We start from the raw sequence: 13403 nt of genomic DNA on the forward strand, positions 1-13403 counted from the left end.
TTTGTAACAGGACAGGTTGAAGGAGGCCGGGAGAGCAAAGAATGAACATAAATATGGGTACTAATGGTGCTCCTCATGACCAGCTCTAGGAAAACTGGCAGGGCTCTGGGAAGATTCAGTTTGGTTTAAGGGTTTTTAGGCTGGCGGCTTCTTTGGGATCTGATGCTATAGTATTTTAACAGATGTAACCACTGTGGTCAGGTATGAGTAGTCTCAGACATGAACAGCTCTCATATATACGTCTGAAACAAGGGTGCCTGGGCACATAGCGCTGCTGAGAGGATTGCTTTGACTTCAGACGGAGTTTACTCTTGTATCGCAAGTAGCAGGTGTCCGGAGTCAGGTCAGAGCCTACGGGCACAATCCACGCTATTGATATTGCCTGGGAGAGACATGTTATAGCGTACGCACTGCCCAGCTTTGTTGTGGGTTGCGACTGCTGAATAATGATTTCAAATGCAAGGAGCTGCCAGGAGGTGATTTATGCTGCACCAGGCATGTGAGAAACAGGAGCACAGTTGCCAGCTTCTTGGTCCTGACCACATCTGCTCCAGCCTTATGAGTTTATTTTATTCTTTTTGTCCTCTGGATATGGTTGAAACACTAGGGATTTTTCTAAAGAGAGCCTTTCAGAGTTCCTGCTTTAAAACGAAATGGTCTCATTCAGTCAACGTCCTGTTTCTCACGATACCTGCGTGTGGAGGAGGTAAATAGTGAGGGGTATTGTGCAACCAACTCTTCTTCTGCTTAAAGCTAAACCCAAACTGAAATGAGGAGGTATGAACAGAAGAACAGAGGACGCTCTGTGAACATCTGGCTGCCCCGGTTGATGGAAGTCCATCTGTAGCCCCTTCCCCAATATAAAGTCCCAAGATCAGAGGTGACAACTGAGGCTCTGATACTCTGTCTTCTACTTAATCATAGCACATTACTGGAATGACAAAACTCTTTAAACAGATGTAATATAAATGTTGTGGAGTCAACAGAAGGTTAAAAAACCCTATTAGAACAGGCCTGCAGCTCTTTATTACAAAGTGAGCCCAAAACTGGTTGGGGCCTCCTGAGTCTAATGTAATATGAATTAAAACAATGATATTGCTTTTGAATGTTCAAAGCTCACTTCATACAGATAAAAATCTCAGCGACTGAAAAGGAATACTAATTAATAGCAGGCTGTAAACTGCTTCGCAGTCTCCAAGAGCCAAAACGCTCATATTGACTGAGTCACATCAGCGTCCAGTGATATGATCACCAGCAGGAAGCAGCTGAGAGGTGTCCATTTTAAATAATGAGCTTTCATTTCAGCTAACAAGAGAAAAAATGTGGATGATGGATGTCATGCTTTTTTTTTTCAAGTAGAAATAAAATACATGGATTAGTTTGGTCATAATGCTGGTAGATACTATTTAAAGAGATCAAAGGTAGACATCCATTCTCATTTTGGCAGGAAATGCTCAACTTTCTTTGGAGATCCAAGTGGGAGCAAGAAAACCTATGAAAACAACAGGAATTAAATCAGTACAGGAGGCTGCTGAATGACTGATGCAAGGAGGAAGGAAATGACTAGAATATGAAATAACAGCAGGGAGAAGGCTGTGTACGTTCAGTGTGTGACCAACAAAGAATAGTTTCTAGGCAAAAGCATTAGCCTTCATCTGACGAGTAACTGTGAGCTCTTTAACTTTTTATCTGGCTCAGAGGTTCTGCATCAGCAAGGCCAGTGGCATAACCCTTAATTCTGGAAATATAAAAACGGATTGCAAATAAATGTTTAAAAATGCTAATAATTGCATGCTGTGAAGGAAGTACAGCAGGAAAATGCCAGCTTGGTGAATGATGGCTGTGACATCGCAGGAAAACCTCATGTGGGGCTAAGCTGTGTCACTTACATGGGTGCTGCGGGTGTTGCTCCACTGGGCAGCGGTGCCCAAAGCAGCCGTGAGCTTGTGACGAAATGTTGGGATGGGGCACGTGCTGGCATAGAGGATACTGCTGATGCTCAGGTTCAAAAAACTCTCTGGAGATCAGAGGTCCTGGAAGGTCCTGGGGGTTCAGCACAGACACCAGAGGTAAGGGGGGCTCTAAGTGCCTGATGCCCATGACGTCTCGTGACTGGGAATTGTACCCTGTATCCACAGTCGCCAGCTCTGCCGGTGCTCTGTTTTCTGAGGGTTGCTGTGGCTGTAAACTCCCTTGGCTGCTGTCCTCGAGTGAATCCTCAGGAACATCAGACAAACTCTTTTTCAATTTACCGGAATTGTGGCCGGTGTCAGCTGAAACCTGAGATCTCAAATGCCCACTTGATTTTTCCATAGCTAAAAGATGCATCTTGGAGGGAACTATTCCAACTGTTGATTCACCAGGGGAACAGAAGCACCTGTCTTCACTGGGATCTGTATATTTTGACCATAACCTGCTGTCCGTCTCCATGGCTGCTACATTGGATGGTGGAGGCTGGTGACATGGTGGTGCTCTGTAGAGGCATGAGGGTCCAGCATCGGGCTGAGGCATTTGAGCAGCTTGAGGTTCCCGGGACTCCTCGTTCTCCATATGCTCACCAGAAGATTGCGAAGCCTCTTCCAAGGCACGTTCGACAAATGGGGACCACATCACAGATTCGTCCACTTCAACTGGTATGCTTCGACTCACAAAAGCGCCTGAAAGAGCAGCAGAAGAAACAAGGCAGACTGACAGCCATGCAGACAAATGCATATCTTCAGCCATCACTCAATGACTGTGAGCCAGAATACTGAAGAGCAGAGTATCAAAAAGCATTTATATTCTTTAAAAAGACAGGCAAAAAACAAGACGGGTCTGGTTCAATTTTGGCGAAGCAAGAAAGTAGAGGGTTAGCCAGCATGTGGCTAGCACAGAGTTACTGTTTGGACTCACCTGAGATGGAGGCCATTTCCAAGTTTTGCAGTCACGCTGCAAACTGGAAACGAGAGTCAACTGTCTTATTGCAAGGCCAGAATTTTCTTGCAAACTGGAAAACAAGAGAAAGTACTCTTGTAAGCATAGTACAGTTTCACACAGTCAATAATCCAAAAATAACTCTATCTCAGAGACTGAAAAAGAACACCGGCTAGAGTTCTGGAAATCACATTTCGCAGAACAGACACTTTTATGGGATTTCTGGTACTTACTGTTCCTGCTGAGACGGGGAAAAAAAGAATCACATGAACTGTCTCTCTTAGGTAATTTTCTGCAACTGACAAAAGAGCAGGCTATTTAGGTCTGGAAATTTGGTTCAGAGATACTCCAAAGAATACAATCACTTACAATATTTTACTCTAGACTTTCTAATAATAGCTACGTATTAGATCTTCAGATCTAAACTTCACTCTACACATAGCTGAGTAATTTTAATTCCAAAGCTAGTTTCCAAACATTGTTTCTTATTTTACCAAACCAGTTCATCCATCCTTTTATTATATGGTTGTTGTTATTTTAAATCATATAGAATTAAAAGACAATTTAGAGACTTGAGCTATTGCTTGGATTTTTCCCCATTTTCAGAATTGGCTTGGGCTCCAAACAGCAAAATCATCACTTCCTTTTGGAGGGGCCTTTCAGTAAATTTGGTCCAGCCAAATGATTCTTGATGGATGATGCCTCTACACCACCTTCATTCATAATTATAGAAGCAATTACATGTGGATTATATGCTGTTGCTGTAGCATTTTGAGGGATGAGAAGTGCAAGCCTTGTTACAGGTTACATAGAGCATTCTGTTTATCCTGTACCTAAAGACCTCTGGGTATAAAATGAATCTCATTTCTCTTTGGTGTGACCTCTCCTGCTGGGCCTGCTGGATTGCAAGTGAGCAACTGAGCTCACATGGGAACTGGGAGCTCGTCCGCCCTGAGCCGCGAGGCCAAGCTTGTGAGTTGGGCTTGGGGCGGCGATACGCTGACAAGGCTCGGCTGCTTCCAGTACCCGAGTCTGTGCGTCCCCAGGTTGTGGCACAGAAAAATATCAGCACACGTGATGTTAGCTTGCTGATCTCTGCACTTGGCTCCATCCTGTGGTACAGGGATACAGATCAGCTTGCTGTGAGCAGATTTTATCCCTCGCCTTGGGGTATGGAGAAAGAAATCTGGTGCTCATCTTTTCCCCAGCTGTTTTCCATCTATCAGATGGGAGAAGCCAAAATCCCAGGTAGGAGAGTCATCTGAGCAGAAGGCCCAAAGTACTCAAGCAATGGGAATGGCAACGTTTGACAATAGAAATTGAGTTAAAAGCCTGATAAAGAAAGGCAAATTCACAGGAAGTTCGAAGAACTTTTAGCAATCCAAGGATTTCTCTCAGCGTCAGCCAGTCCACCTTGAACAGAAAGGCCAAAGGAAGAGCATGTTCAGATGACCACAGTATTCAAAACACTGGAGCAAGATCACAGAGAGCTATAAGTAGCATCCTAACCCTTACCCTGGCTCCCACAGCTTTTTATCGCTCCTTCTGGTTAACCTTGGTTAGAGCACTTGTTATTTCCATTTCAGCTGCTTTTCAATGGCCCTACAAGCATCACGGTTTTGTAGCAGAGAAGAAAATAATGCAGTGTAAGAATCCCATCTAGCCCTGCAGCACATCCAGTTCAACTCCCTCAAGAGATGGCTGCAAAGGGACATACATGGTACAAGGTCTCTGCTCTCCACAGAGCCTCAGCCCTTGTGACCGTCCTGTCCTGAGCCATAACTCTTTGAGAGTGTGGAGGTTCCTCCGGTCTTAGTAGTCCAATGTGATAAAGTCACCAAAATCTGCCCAAAGAAGCCTCTCAAAGACTTAAGGGCCTTTTTCAGGGGCTCGCAGCCTGTTTTCAAAGCTTATTACAGTCAGTTCTTACCCATCTGCTGGCAGTTTCTCCAGGCAGTCTAACGTGGGTGTGGTGGATACGGATGCAGCGGGGAGGCTTCCTGCAGCGTCACCTCTGCTGTCCCAGCGCTGCTCTCCTCAAGCCCAACACCCGAGGACCTCGGTGCAGGACTGGCCCCATAAGGGCTCACCAGGGTCTGCCATGCTAAATCTATGCTAAAAAGCAACTCTGACATTTCTCCTTGGTAGAGAAGCACTTCTTGGTGGAGAAGCTCCCAAGCACTTCCATATTAAGACATACATTTTTCATCTGGGCTTTGCCATTTTCCAGGCTATTGCTGCTTCTGGGCATACCATTTACTGGAAGTAAAATAAAAACTGCGCTTTGCTGCTGCTGGGCTGCAATGTAAATATTCCTCCTCTGTGTAATTTAAAACCCATCTCTGCAGAAGATTTACTGTACATTCAAAATGCATATCCTGTGTTATAGAAGCACGTCCACAAGAAGAGTTATGCTGGGATAATTACAGTAGTACAAATACGCTGGTACATTTTCCCATGCAGCCATTAGTTGCACCAACGCAGTGACCATGCTGCAGCTCTGACAGCTACACCCCCGCGAGCACGAGTACAGGCTGTTGTACCAAGCCGGCTCCTTGCGTGACAAGCACCCCGGCTGGAAATCCTGACAGTCAGCTCACCACCGTCACTCCTTTTTCCTGGTGGTTTGTAGCCCTTTCCCTTTAAGCCGCTTCCCTGGCCCTGCTAGCTGAGTCACCGCTCTGTGACGAGAATAACCGATGTTATTCCTGATGGGAAAGGGAAAACTTTGAGCTCTCATAATCAGCAGAGGATTATGATGGGGACTCATGCTGGACTGTTATTTGCAGCAATGGCAAAATGTTATTTACCTGGGAACTTTGCTCAGATCACAGTTAAAATGAGATTACTGTAGTGCAGTCAGAGGACTCACCTGGGCAATACAGCATAAACTCAAATTTACACTATTCGGGGGAAAAGAGGCTGAGCAGTCCCCTGCAAGGCTTACAGAAGCACCTGAGAAGGTTAGGTATGAAACCCCATGCGAGGCATCTGCCTTTTGCATATCTGCTCATCTAAACCGCTCCGTAAAGCTGACCCATAGGTCACCTGGCCTTGAAGCGCTTGCTGAGACCTGCTTTGGCTTGTGGCTCTCTCAGTCCCTTTGCTCGTGACTTGACACAACGGCATACCCCAGCGAGCGAATGACCTGCACTAAAGCAGCGCAAAGCGTATTGCAAATCCTTGTTCTCCCCACACGAGCGCGTGGGTGAAGGGGCTCCTTTGACAAATCCTCGCTAGTATTCCTGCAGGGTGAACTCAGCTGCGGTGTGGCCGGGTGCAGCTCCACCTGCTTAATAAAACATTTTGTCGGAGCGTCCCACCATTAGGTATAATCGTTATCAAATACCTGAACGGAGCCTTTCAGAAACAAATTTGAAATGTCTGATATGTTCTGATATTTCTTTGATGGTCTCTGAAGTAGTCAGATCAAAATGCTCGCAAACGCTTTGAATGTGGCCCGTCTGTACTCAACAGCCTTTAGTTTAGCACCGTGACTCATTTCCAGCAACCAGAAGAAATGGATTTCTGTGCAGAAACCAAAAGCTCAGTCTAAAGCCCAGTGAAATAAATGGGAATCTTTCCGTTAACTTTGGCAGATTTTGGATCAAATGTCAGATGGGATTTAAAGGTTACTAAGCTCCTTTGGAGACTACAACCTCCAAAGTTTTTTTGCCTTTTTTTAGCCCCATTATTAACATCTGGGTATCTGTGAAATGTATCTTACGCAGACCACGTGAACCTAATGACAGGCGCGGCATAGGCAGAATAATGGAGACTTATTTTCCCCAAGTTTATTTAGTGTATCTACTCTCCATTTTGGACAAGGGATTTCTGCTGAGATTTTAACTGTTAAACTGTGCTGCAAATGGCCAGCTACCAAGCTCTCCAAATGGTTTACAGTATGATACTGTAAAATTTTTTTCCTATGTTTGACCCTGTAAAAGGATAAATGCCTCTTTATCTTTTAAATCAACTTCATATTTGCGACTGCCTTATCTACTTCCTGTGTAACATGAGCTAAACATGATAAAAACTATTCCAAACATCTGAGCAATAATAATTTGATCAGACAGGAGAGAAATCTGATTCCATCGCCTACGCTTTTTCCTTCAAAAGCTTCTGGGGTTTTTTAGTATTAATTTGCTCAGACCCTGCTTGCTGCAGGATGGTTGGGCAGCGCAAGTTGTGCTCTGATAAACGCGCACAGCCCCTGCTCCCGAGAGGCCAAGGCACGAGGCACCAAGGTGCGGATGGGTTTTAGTGTTAAAGCAGACACACTGTTAGAAAGGAGGAAAAGTGACTTCATCATCATCCTCTCCCAGCGGCTCTGCTTGAAGGAAGAAGCTGTTGCAGCAGCAGAGCTGTCTATAGACATAGCCCAGAGGATAAATTAACCCCAGGACGCACCAAACACTTTTTGAGCAATGCTGGCAGCCGTATTTGGATGGGAATGCCCAAGAGAAAATCCCTGTGCTGCTGGAAATGTTACAGATGACTCAGAAACATTTCTCCTCCTAAGCCAGTGCTTCAGGATGTTGTTTCTGCTCTGCTGACGATCCCCAGCTTTTGGTAAAAGACCCAACGCTGAGCCCATTATCCCAGTATTTTATGTGGCCTCGTGGTGTAAAATATTTGTTCAGTTTCTGTTGACTTTTCTATTTAACTTATCCTGCAAGTATAGTTAAGCATAGGCCAGAAAAATAACTTGTTTAGGTCCCCAGTGTTGAAGAATTAGGGTAGAGGAATGCTTCAGCATATTGCAATGTCCTCACAAACCTGTAGCCTGATCCTTTTCCTGGCACTGAGCCCACCGGAGAATGCAGATTGTGCCCAATCTCATTTCCAAAAACTCTGCAATATCAAGTCATACCATCGTATTGCCAGAAAGCTCCAAGAATTTAATATCCCCCCTGCACCTATGAAAATGCAGGAGATTACTGATAACCAACTTGAGCTTTTGCTTACACTTCTGCTTATAAGGTGAAGAGGCCCTACCTAAAGGAGCAGAGTAGCCAAGCCTGGACTGCTCTTGGAAACAGCGAGAGACCTTTATTTAAACAGCCCTTCTCTTCCTTCCTCTGCCCATACATGCAGTTTTGTAACATGCATTAATTTAGCAAATAACCTTGCCGGGCTGGTGCTCAGCGAGCTGTCTGGCAGAGACTCAGCCTCTTGTGACTCAGCTCGCTTGCAAGGCTTCCCAGGCTGAGAGAGGTTCTTCCATTTTGCCTGCCAGGCGGTTTGGAGGGACGGCTGCCCAAACAGCATGTCCAGCCACGGATGGCCAGATCCTAACAGCTGTGTCATCCTCTTGCCCTACACAGAGCTGCCTTTGGCTGCTTCTGGGAAGCTGCAGGGGAGGGTTGAATGGAGGGGGTAGTGGGGAACGAATACTTTTCCAGGTCAACAGAGATGGCCCGAGCATCTGAGTTCAAAGCAAGCGTCCAGCTCCCCCAGCAAACACCGACAGAGGCTGTGGCTGGCGGGGGAGAGGAAGGGTGCTGGGTTCGGGCCCATCTTTGCAGTTTTCTTGCGGTCGATTGTGAAACCCTTCAGGCATTCCATCTATTTCCCAACATGAAGACTTGTCAAGATTCACTGTCCCAAAACACACACTATCTGCTTTTGATTAGAAAACTTCTGACAGGGAAGAAAAAGAAGAGAGAATCTGCAACACGAGCATATCTGCACTCCCAGGCACTTCCAGAGAGAGGGGAAAATATCTTTATTCTTTTGATTAAAGACATATTTGTGCGCATTAGTAAAAAAAGAGAACATTAGGATGAGAAAGGCACCTCAGCTTCCTTGCTGAACAGCACACTAGTGAAGGGTTTTTTATGTACAAATTATGGCATTATTTCTGAAACAGCATGGATACAGATTAAGGCAAAGCTGAGATCACAAGGGGTGGGGAGGGACAGGAATTCCTTGATTTCCAAACAGTTCCTGTGTACTTTGGCTGAATCACTTAAGTTCTCTTGCACTGCAGATATCCATCTGTAAGATGGGAATAATTGGATGCAGAGTTTGCAAGCTGTCGTGAGGATGCACACACTGAGAATGCAACAAATACGGTTGTGGTGGGGTCCTGTAAGTATAGATAAGTGCACACATACACTTATGTAAGTGCAGCTCTTTCTACAGAAATATTAGAGGGAAGTTTCTTGGGAAAAACAAAAAAGGACAAATCCTTTTATGAAGAGCAAGTGCAAATGTGGGAACTGTTTTGGGTCTATAATCTGAATAAGCCCAGGGAAAGAAATAGAAGCCCAACAGTTTCACTTCACCATGAAGAATTTTGGCTGCTCTCATCACGGACGCTTACCCTCTCCCTTGGATACCTTCCACAGTGAAGACCAAGGCACTGTGTTGTGGTCCTAGTCCCAATTTTAAGCTCTCTGGGACAGGTAATGTTTATTTTTACAACTTCTGGAAAAAGTAGAAAAATAATATGAAGACAGCTTTCCTCTTCAACACTGACTATATGTTTGCTCTTATATATTTTCTGTAGCCACAGCACAGAAGTCTGCATATGCCAGGAAAGCAGGAGGACATAATCCCAACCCTCCCTGTGTGACGGACATCACGTTCGCTTTTGCAGCACCAATGTCAGTCACTTTGCTGGGCTATCGGTGGTGCAAAGGCTAGAGCAGAGCAGATATTTTTAACCCTTTCGGTGTAGACTTCGAAATACATATAATAGAAAGTCTAGACAATAAGTAGGAAGAAATTAGAAGGGCAACATCCTGAGCCAGGATCCAAACAGACATCTTGAATATAGGCAGAATTCCCAACTGGTTTTCTAATAGTCCCCCGAAAGGAAAATATTTGCAGTGATTTTAGATATACACTTACAAGCATCTTAAAAATGTATTAGTTTTCCAGAGTGTTTCCCACCCATCTCTGATGCTGATAAAACTCCCGTAGGCACTAAATAGCCCCCAAATTGAGACATGCCACATCCGTGGTACATCTGAAAATCCTGACACCTAACCATGCTTAACAGGCGCCAGTTCTGGGAGAGCTGAGCAGGGTCGGCAGGGGGTACCCGCGCTGCTGGCTGCATTGCCGGGGCAGCCTGACCAAAAAGCACTGCCCGGGGCCTCCGCGACAGGAACGAGTCGCCCCAGAAGCAGCGAAAGCCCAGTTTCCCCTAGCTTTGTGCCTCGTGCTGGATCCTCCGGTTCCCTATAAGGAAAAAGCTCCAGCAGCAGCTTCCCATGGCCAACACGCTCATGCTCTGCGGTGCCCCTCGCCTCTCTCTGCCATGGGGGCCGCCAGGATCAGCCACGTCTCCCTCGGCCGGCGCGATGACCGTCCCTCTCTTGCGCTCAGGGGTTTGCTTTCGCCACAACGGGTCTGTCTTTGAGACGTGCACCCGCCACTACGCTTCAAAAGTCCCTGGCAGTGGCGGTGGTGAGGGGGCACTGGCAGACACACACGCTGTAATTGCATACACCCTGTTTCCTTCCTTTTTTAAAAAAATTTAAAAATAAAAAATAAAAAGAAACGTACATTCAAAACATTGCCTGTGCTCAGCAATGGTGAGCCTGACTTCAGGCATCAACGCTGCTGGCAGGCTCCAGCGACCCAGCGCAAAAGCACGCCACCACTCGCGGCTCCTTCCCCGTGTGGTGGCATTGCTGGAGGGCTCCAGGAAAAATAACACATTTAAAAAGCAGCACAGTTCAGGAGGCCTAACCCCCCCCCGCCAAGGCACGGGATTGCCGGGAACGAGCACGGACCGGGCCCAGGCACCTTAACTCTGGCAGCGGAAGTGTTATGTGGAAAGCTGCATTGTCTGCCATGATTCCCCAGGCACCCGAAGGGAAAATAAACCTTGAAAGCTTTTACCCTATGAGCCGCCCGCACCAAACACCACCGGGGGATGACAACTCGGCAGCTGCTTGATGCGTTTGCCGCCTTATCTCCCCATTTTGCAGGCCCGGTGCCCCCAGGCGGGGCGGCCGCCCTCGTCTAAGATGGCGGCGCAGGCCCGAAGCCTGCTGGGGCCCCTGCGGCGACGGGGGCCTCCCTCCGGCCTCGCCGGGAGCCACTGCCAGTGGAGGGCGGCTGAGCTGGGGCCGGGGCCCACAGTGGCCTCATGGGGCGGGCCCACGGCAGCCCTGGGGCAGCCTGGCCTGGAGGAGCCGGAAGGGACGGGCCGTCTCACAGACATTTCCAGGAGGCTGCGTAAACACACAGGCCGGCGTTTCGACACCAGGCGTGTCCGTGCCCAGAGTTTGCTCCCAAATTCGCCAAATGATTTAAAAAAAACGTACAAACCTGCAGCGAAATGGCTGAAACATGTTGTAACCACCTGTGAAACTCAGTCTATGGTTACACGGCGCGAAGGGAGGGGGAGGAGGGACTGAGACAGACATTTGAGAGACCATCCCCCCCGCCACAGACCAAGAAACGAAAGTGGGTCACCAGCTAACTGCAAACAGGGCCCGAAAAAAGCAGCGTCTTCAATACCTCTTACCTTGAGGGCGGATGGGGCTCACGCGGAGCTGCCCCAGGGAAGCGCGAGGGCTGCAGCGTCCCCGACCCGCTCCTTCGCTCTGCTTCTGTCTGGGGCTCTCTGCTCGGCCGAGAATTTTTTTTTTTTCCTCTTTTTTTTTTTCCTGCTTTTACGACACCCTCTCCGCCTCTCCCAGGTGAGCTGCAGAACGGGCTCGGCAGCAGGAAGAGGAAGGCGCAAAGCGCAGCTGAAGGAGCCGAGAGCCTCTGGCGGCCCGCAGCGAGCGGAGCCGCTCCAAGGGGCGGACGGCTGCCGGGAGTGCGCCGCTCTCCCCTCGCCGCCCCGGCTGCTCCCGTTTGAATGCCGCGGACAAATAACCGCAGGGGAAACCCAGTGCGATTCCTAAACAATGTGCATCACTGCAAAACTCATGCCTTTCTTTTTTTTAAAAAATACTTATTGTCAGTCCCAAATGTTAAGCTGTGATTCAGACTACCGAGGAAAATCACGTGATGAGTGTGAAAATTGTATAAAGAATGAAAACAACTCCTTGTCCGTTTTTTTTTTTTTTTTTTTTTTTTTTTTTTTTGCGTTAGGCTTTTAAACGCTTGCAGGCTTTTCACCGCAATCCCAAGGAGCGTAAACTCGCTGCGATGCAAGCTGAAATCCCTGCACATTCGCCTAACTCCTCAGAGCCGGGTAACCCCAGGGCGAGCAGCGCCGCGCCAGGGGCTTTTAAGCGACCCGATAAATGACGGTGTCTGCCGCGTCAGTGCGGCGCTGCTCGCCACAATGCGGTCCCCTGGCATGCTCGCTGGTCGGGGCTGCGCGCCCCTGGCTGCAAAGCTTGCATGACCTCGCTCAATCCACCTCGCTGCCAAGGAGCTCCTCCTGATCCCTGGCCCGCGTTTGCTTAAGTTAACCCTAGCGGGAGCCTGTCTTAGGTCCTGGCTCCAGCTCGCGGCGATCCCTCTCCGTCCCTTTCTTTCAGATATTTATAGGCTGCCATTGTGTGCTCCCTTAACACTCAAGCAGCCAGCCTGTATGTACTGAGCTGCCTAAATTGCCCCCTGAAGTCAGTCGGCTCAATATTGCCTTTATTTCTCATATTTCTCACGGCCTTTCGAATCAGCTCGCATTATAAGTCCTCTGGTTGCAACCCCAGCATGGCGTTCTTAGTGGGAGCGCTTTCGCCACAGGAGCAGGGCTTTGCTCCCCAAACTGGTGTCAAACGGCGTGCGAGTGGCAACCGCCGGGCTGCAGCGAGGGAGGTGCCGCAGCAGACAGGCTGGGCTGGGCTCTCTGCATCCCGGCTGGGACTCGCTCAGGGGAGCTCGGCCTGATGCCATATCTACTTGCTTAGAAAAGACAGGAATTTGCTGCCAAAACTGAAAGAGGCTGGTTTCTGTCCTTGTCGAGGAAGGGGAAAACAGGAGGGAAGGCGCTCTCGCTCCCCAAGGAGCCCTCCCTGGTCTCCTCTGGCCTGGCCGGGGCGCCAGGGCGGAGGGAGGGAAATGGGGAGAGCCAGGGAGCGGGACGCTTCCCTCTCCTTGGGGCGGCAGAGGCGGGGAGGAGATGGGTGCCGAAGGAGCAAGTGCATCAGCGGTGCATGCAGCAGAGCCGAGCACAGCACGGATCTGCATCATCATTCGGCCGGCGCAATGGACCGCGCGGGCAGAAGGGACGCTTAGCCACCATCCTTGCAGCACGCGAAGCACCTCTCCTTCCCAAGGACACAAGCTGCAAAGCTGCGCCCACGAAGGGCGCTTTTTTAACTTGCAGCTGGACCGCTGACCCTCCCAAACCACCCCCCAGGCTCACTCGTCTCACAGCGAGCTTGGACAGATGTCGCGTCCCGTTACTTACGAGCTGCTAACAGACTTGGCACCGAAAGCCTCGAGCCAGCAGGGCTGCGCAGCCTCAGCCGCCGTGGCATCTCAGCAGCGAAAGGGTCGCGCGGGGCGGGAGCCGCGGGCGCACGGGCCGGCGCTGGGAGCGCTCGGATGACGGCCAGCAGCCGAGA

At 48.7% G+C, this 13403-nt stretch overlaps 1 protein-coding gene across 6 annotated transcripts in view; it reads right to left on the reverse strand.

Annotated features, from left to right (window-relative positions):
• The window catches only part of TRAF3IP2 (TRAF3 interacting protein 2), a 28419-nt gene extending 15038 nt beyond the window's left edge, over window positions 1-13381 (reverse strand). For 3 of the 6 annotated variants that reach the window (XR_010388331.1, XR_010388329.1, XR_010388330.1), the window contains exon 1: window positions 1890-3406. Coding sequence is in view for 3 of the 6 variants with exons in the window: in XM_064508888.1 (XP_064364958.1) it covers window positions 1890-2724 (835 nt within the window). In the remaining 3 variants the exon portion in view is untranslated. Of the gene's footprint in view, window positions 1-1889; window positions 3407-11401; window positions 11557-13246 lie in introns of those variants that run through there. The other 3 variants (XM_026119891.2, XM_026119890.2, XM_064508888.1) reach the window with 3 other exon arrangements.
• Between the last annotated feature and the right edge of the window lie 22 nt (window positions 13382-13403).

Source organism: Dromaius novaehollandiae, chromosome 3 (assembly GCF_036370855.1).
Source record: "Dromaius novaehollandiae isolate bDroNov1 chromosome 3, bDroNov1.hap1, whole genome shotgun sequence".
Lineage (NCBI taxonomy): Eukaryota > Metazoa > Chordata > Aves > Casuariiformes > Dromaiidae > Dromaius > Dromaius novaehollandiae.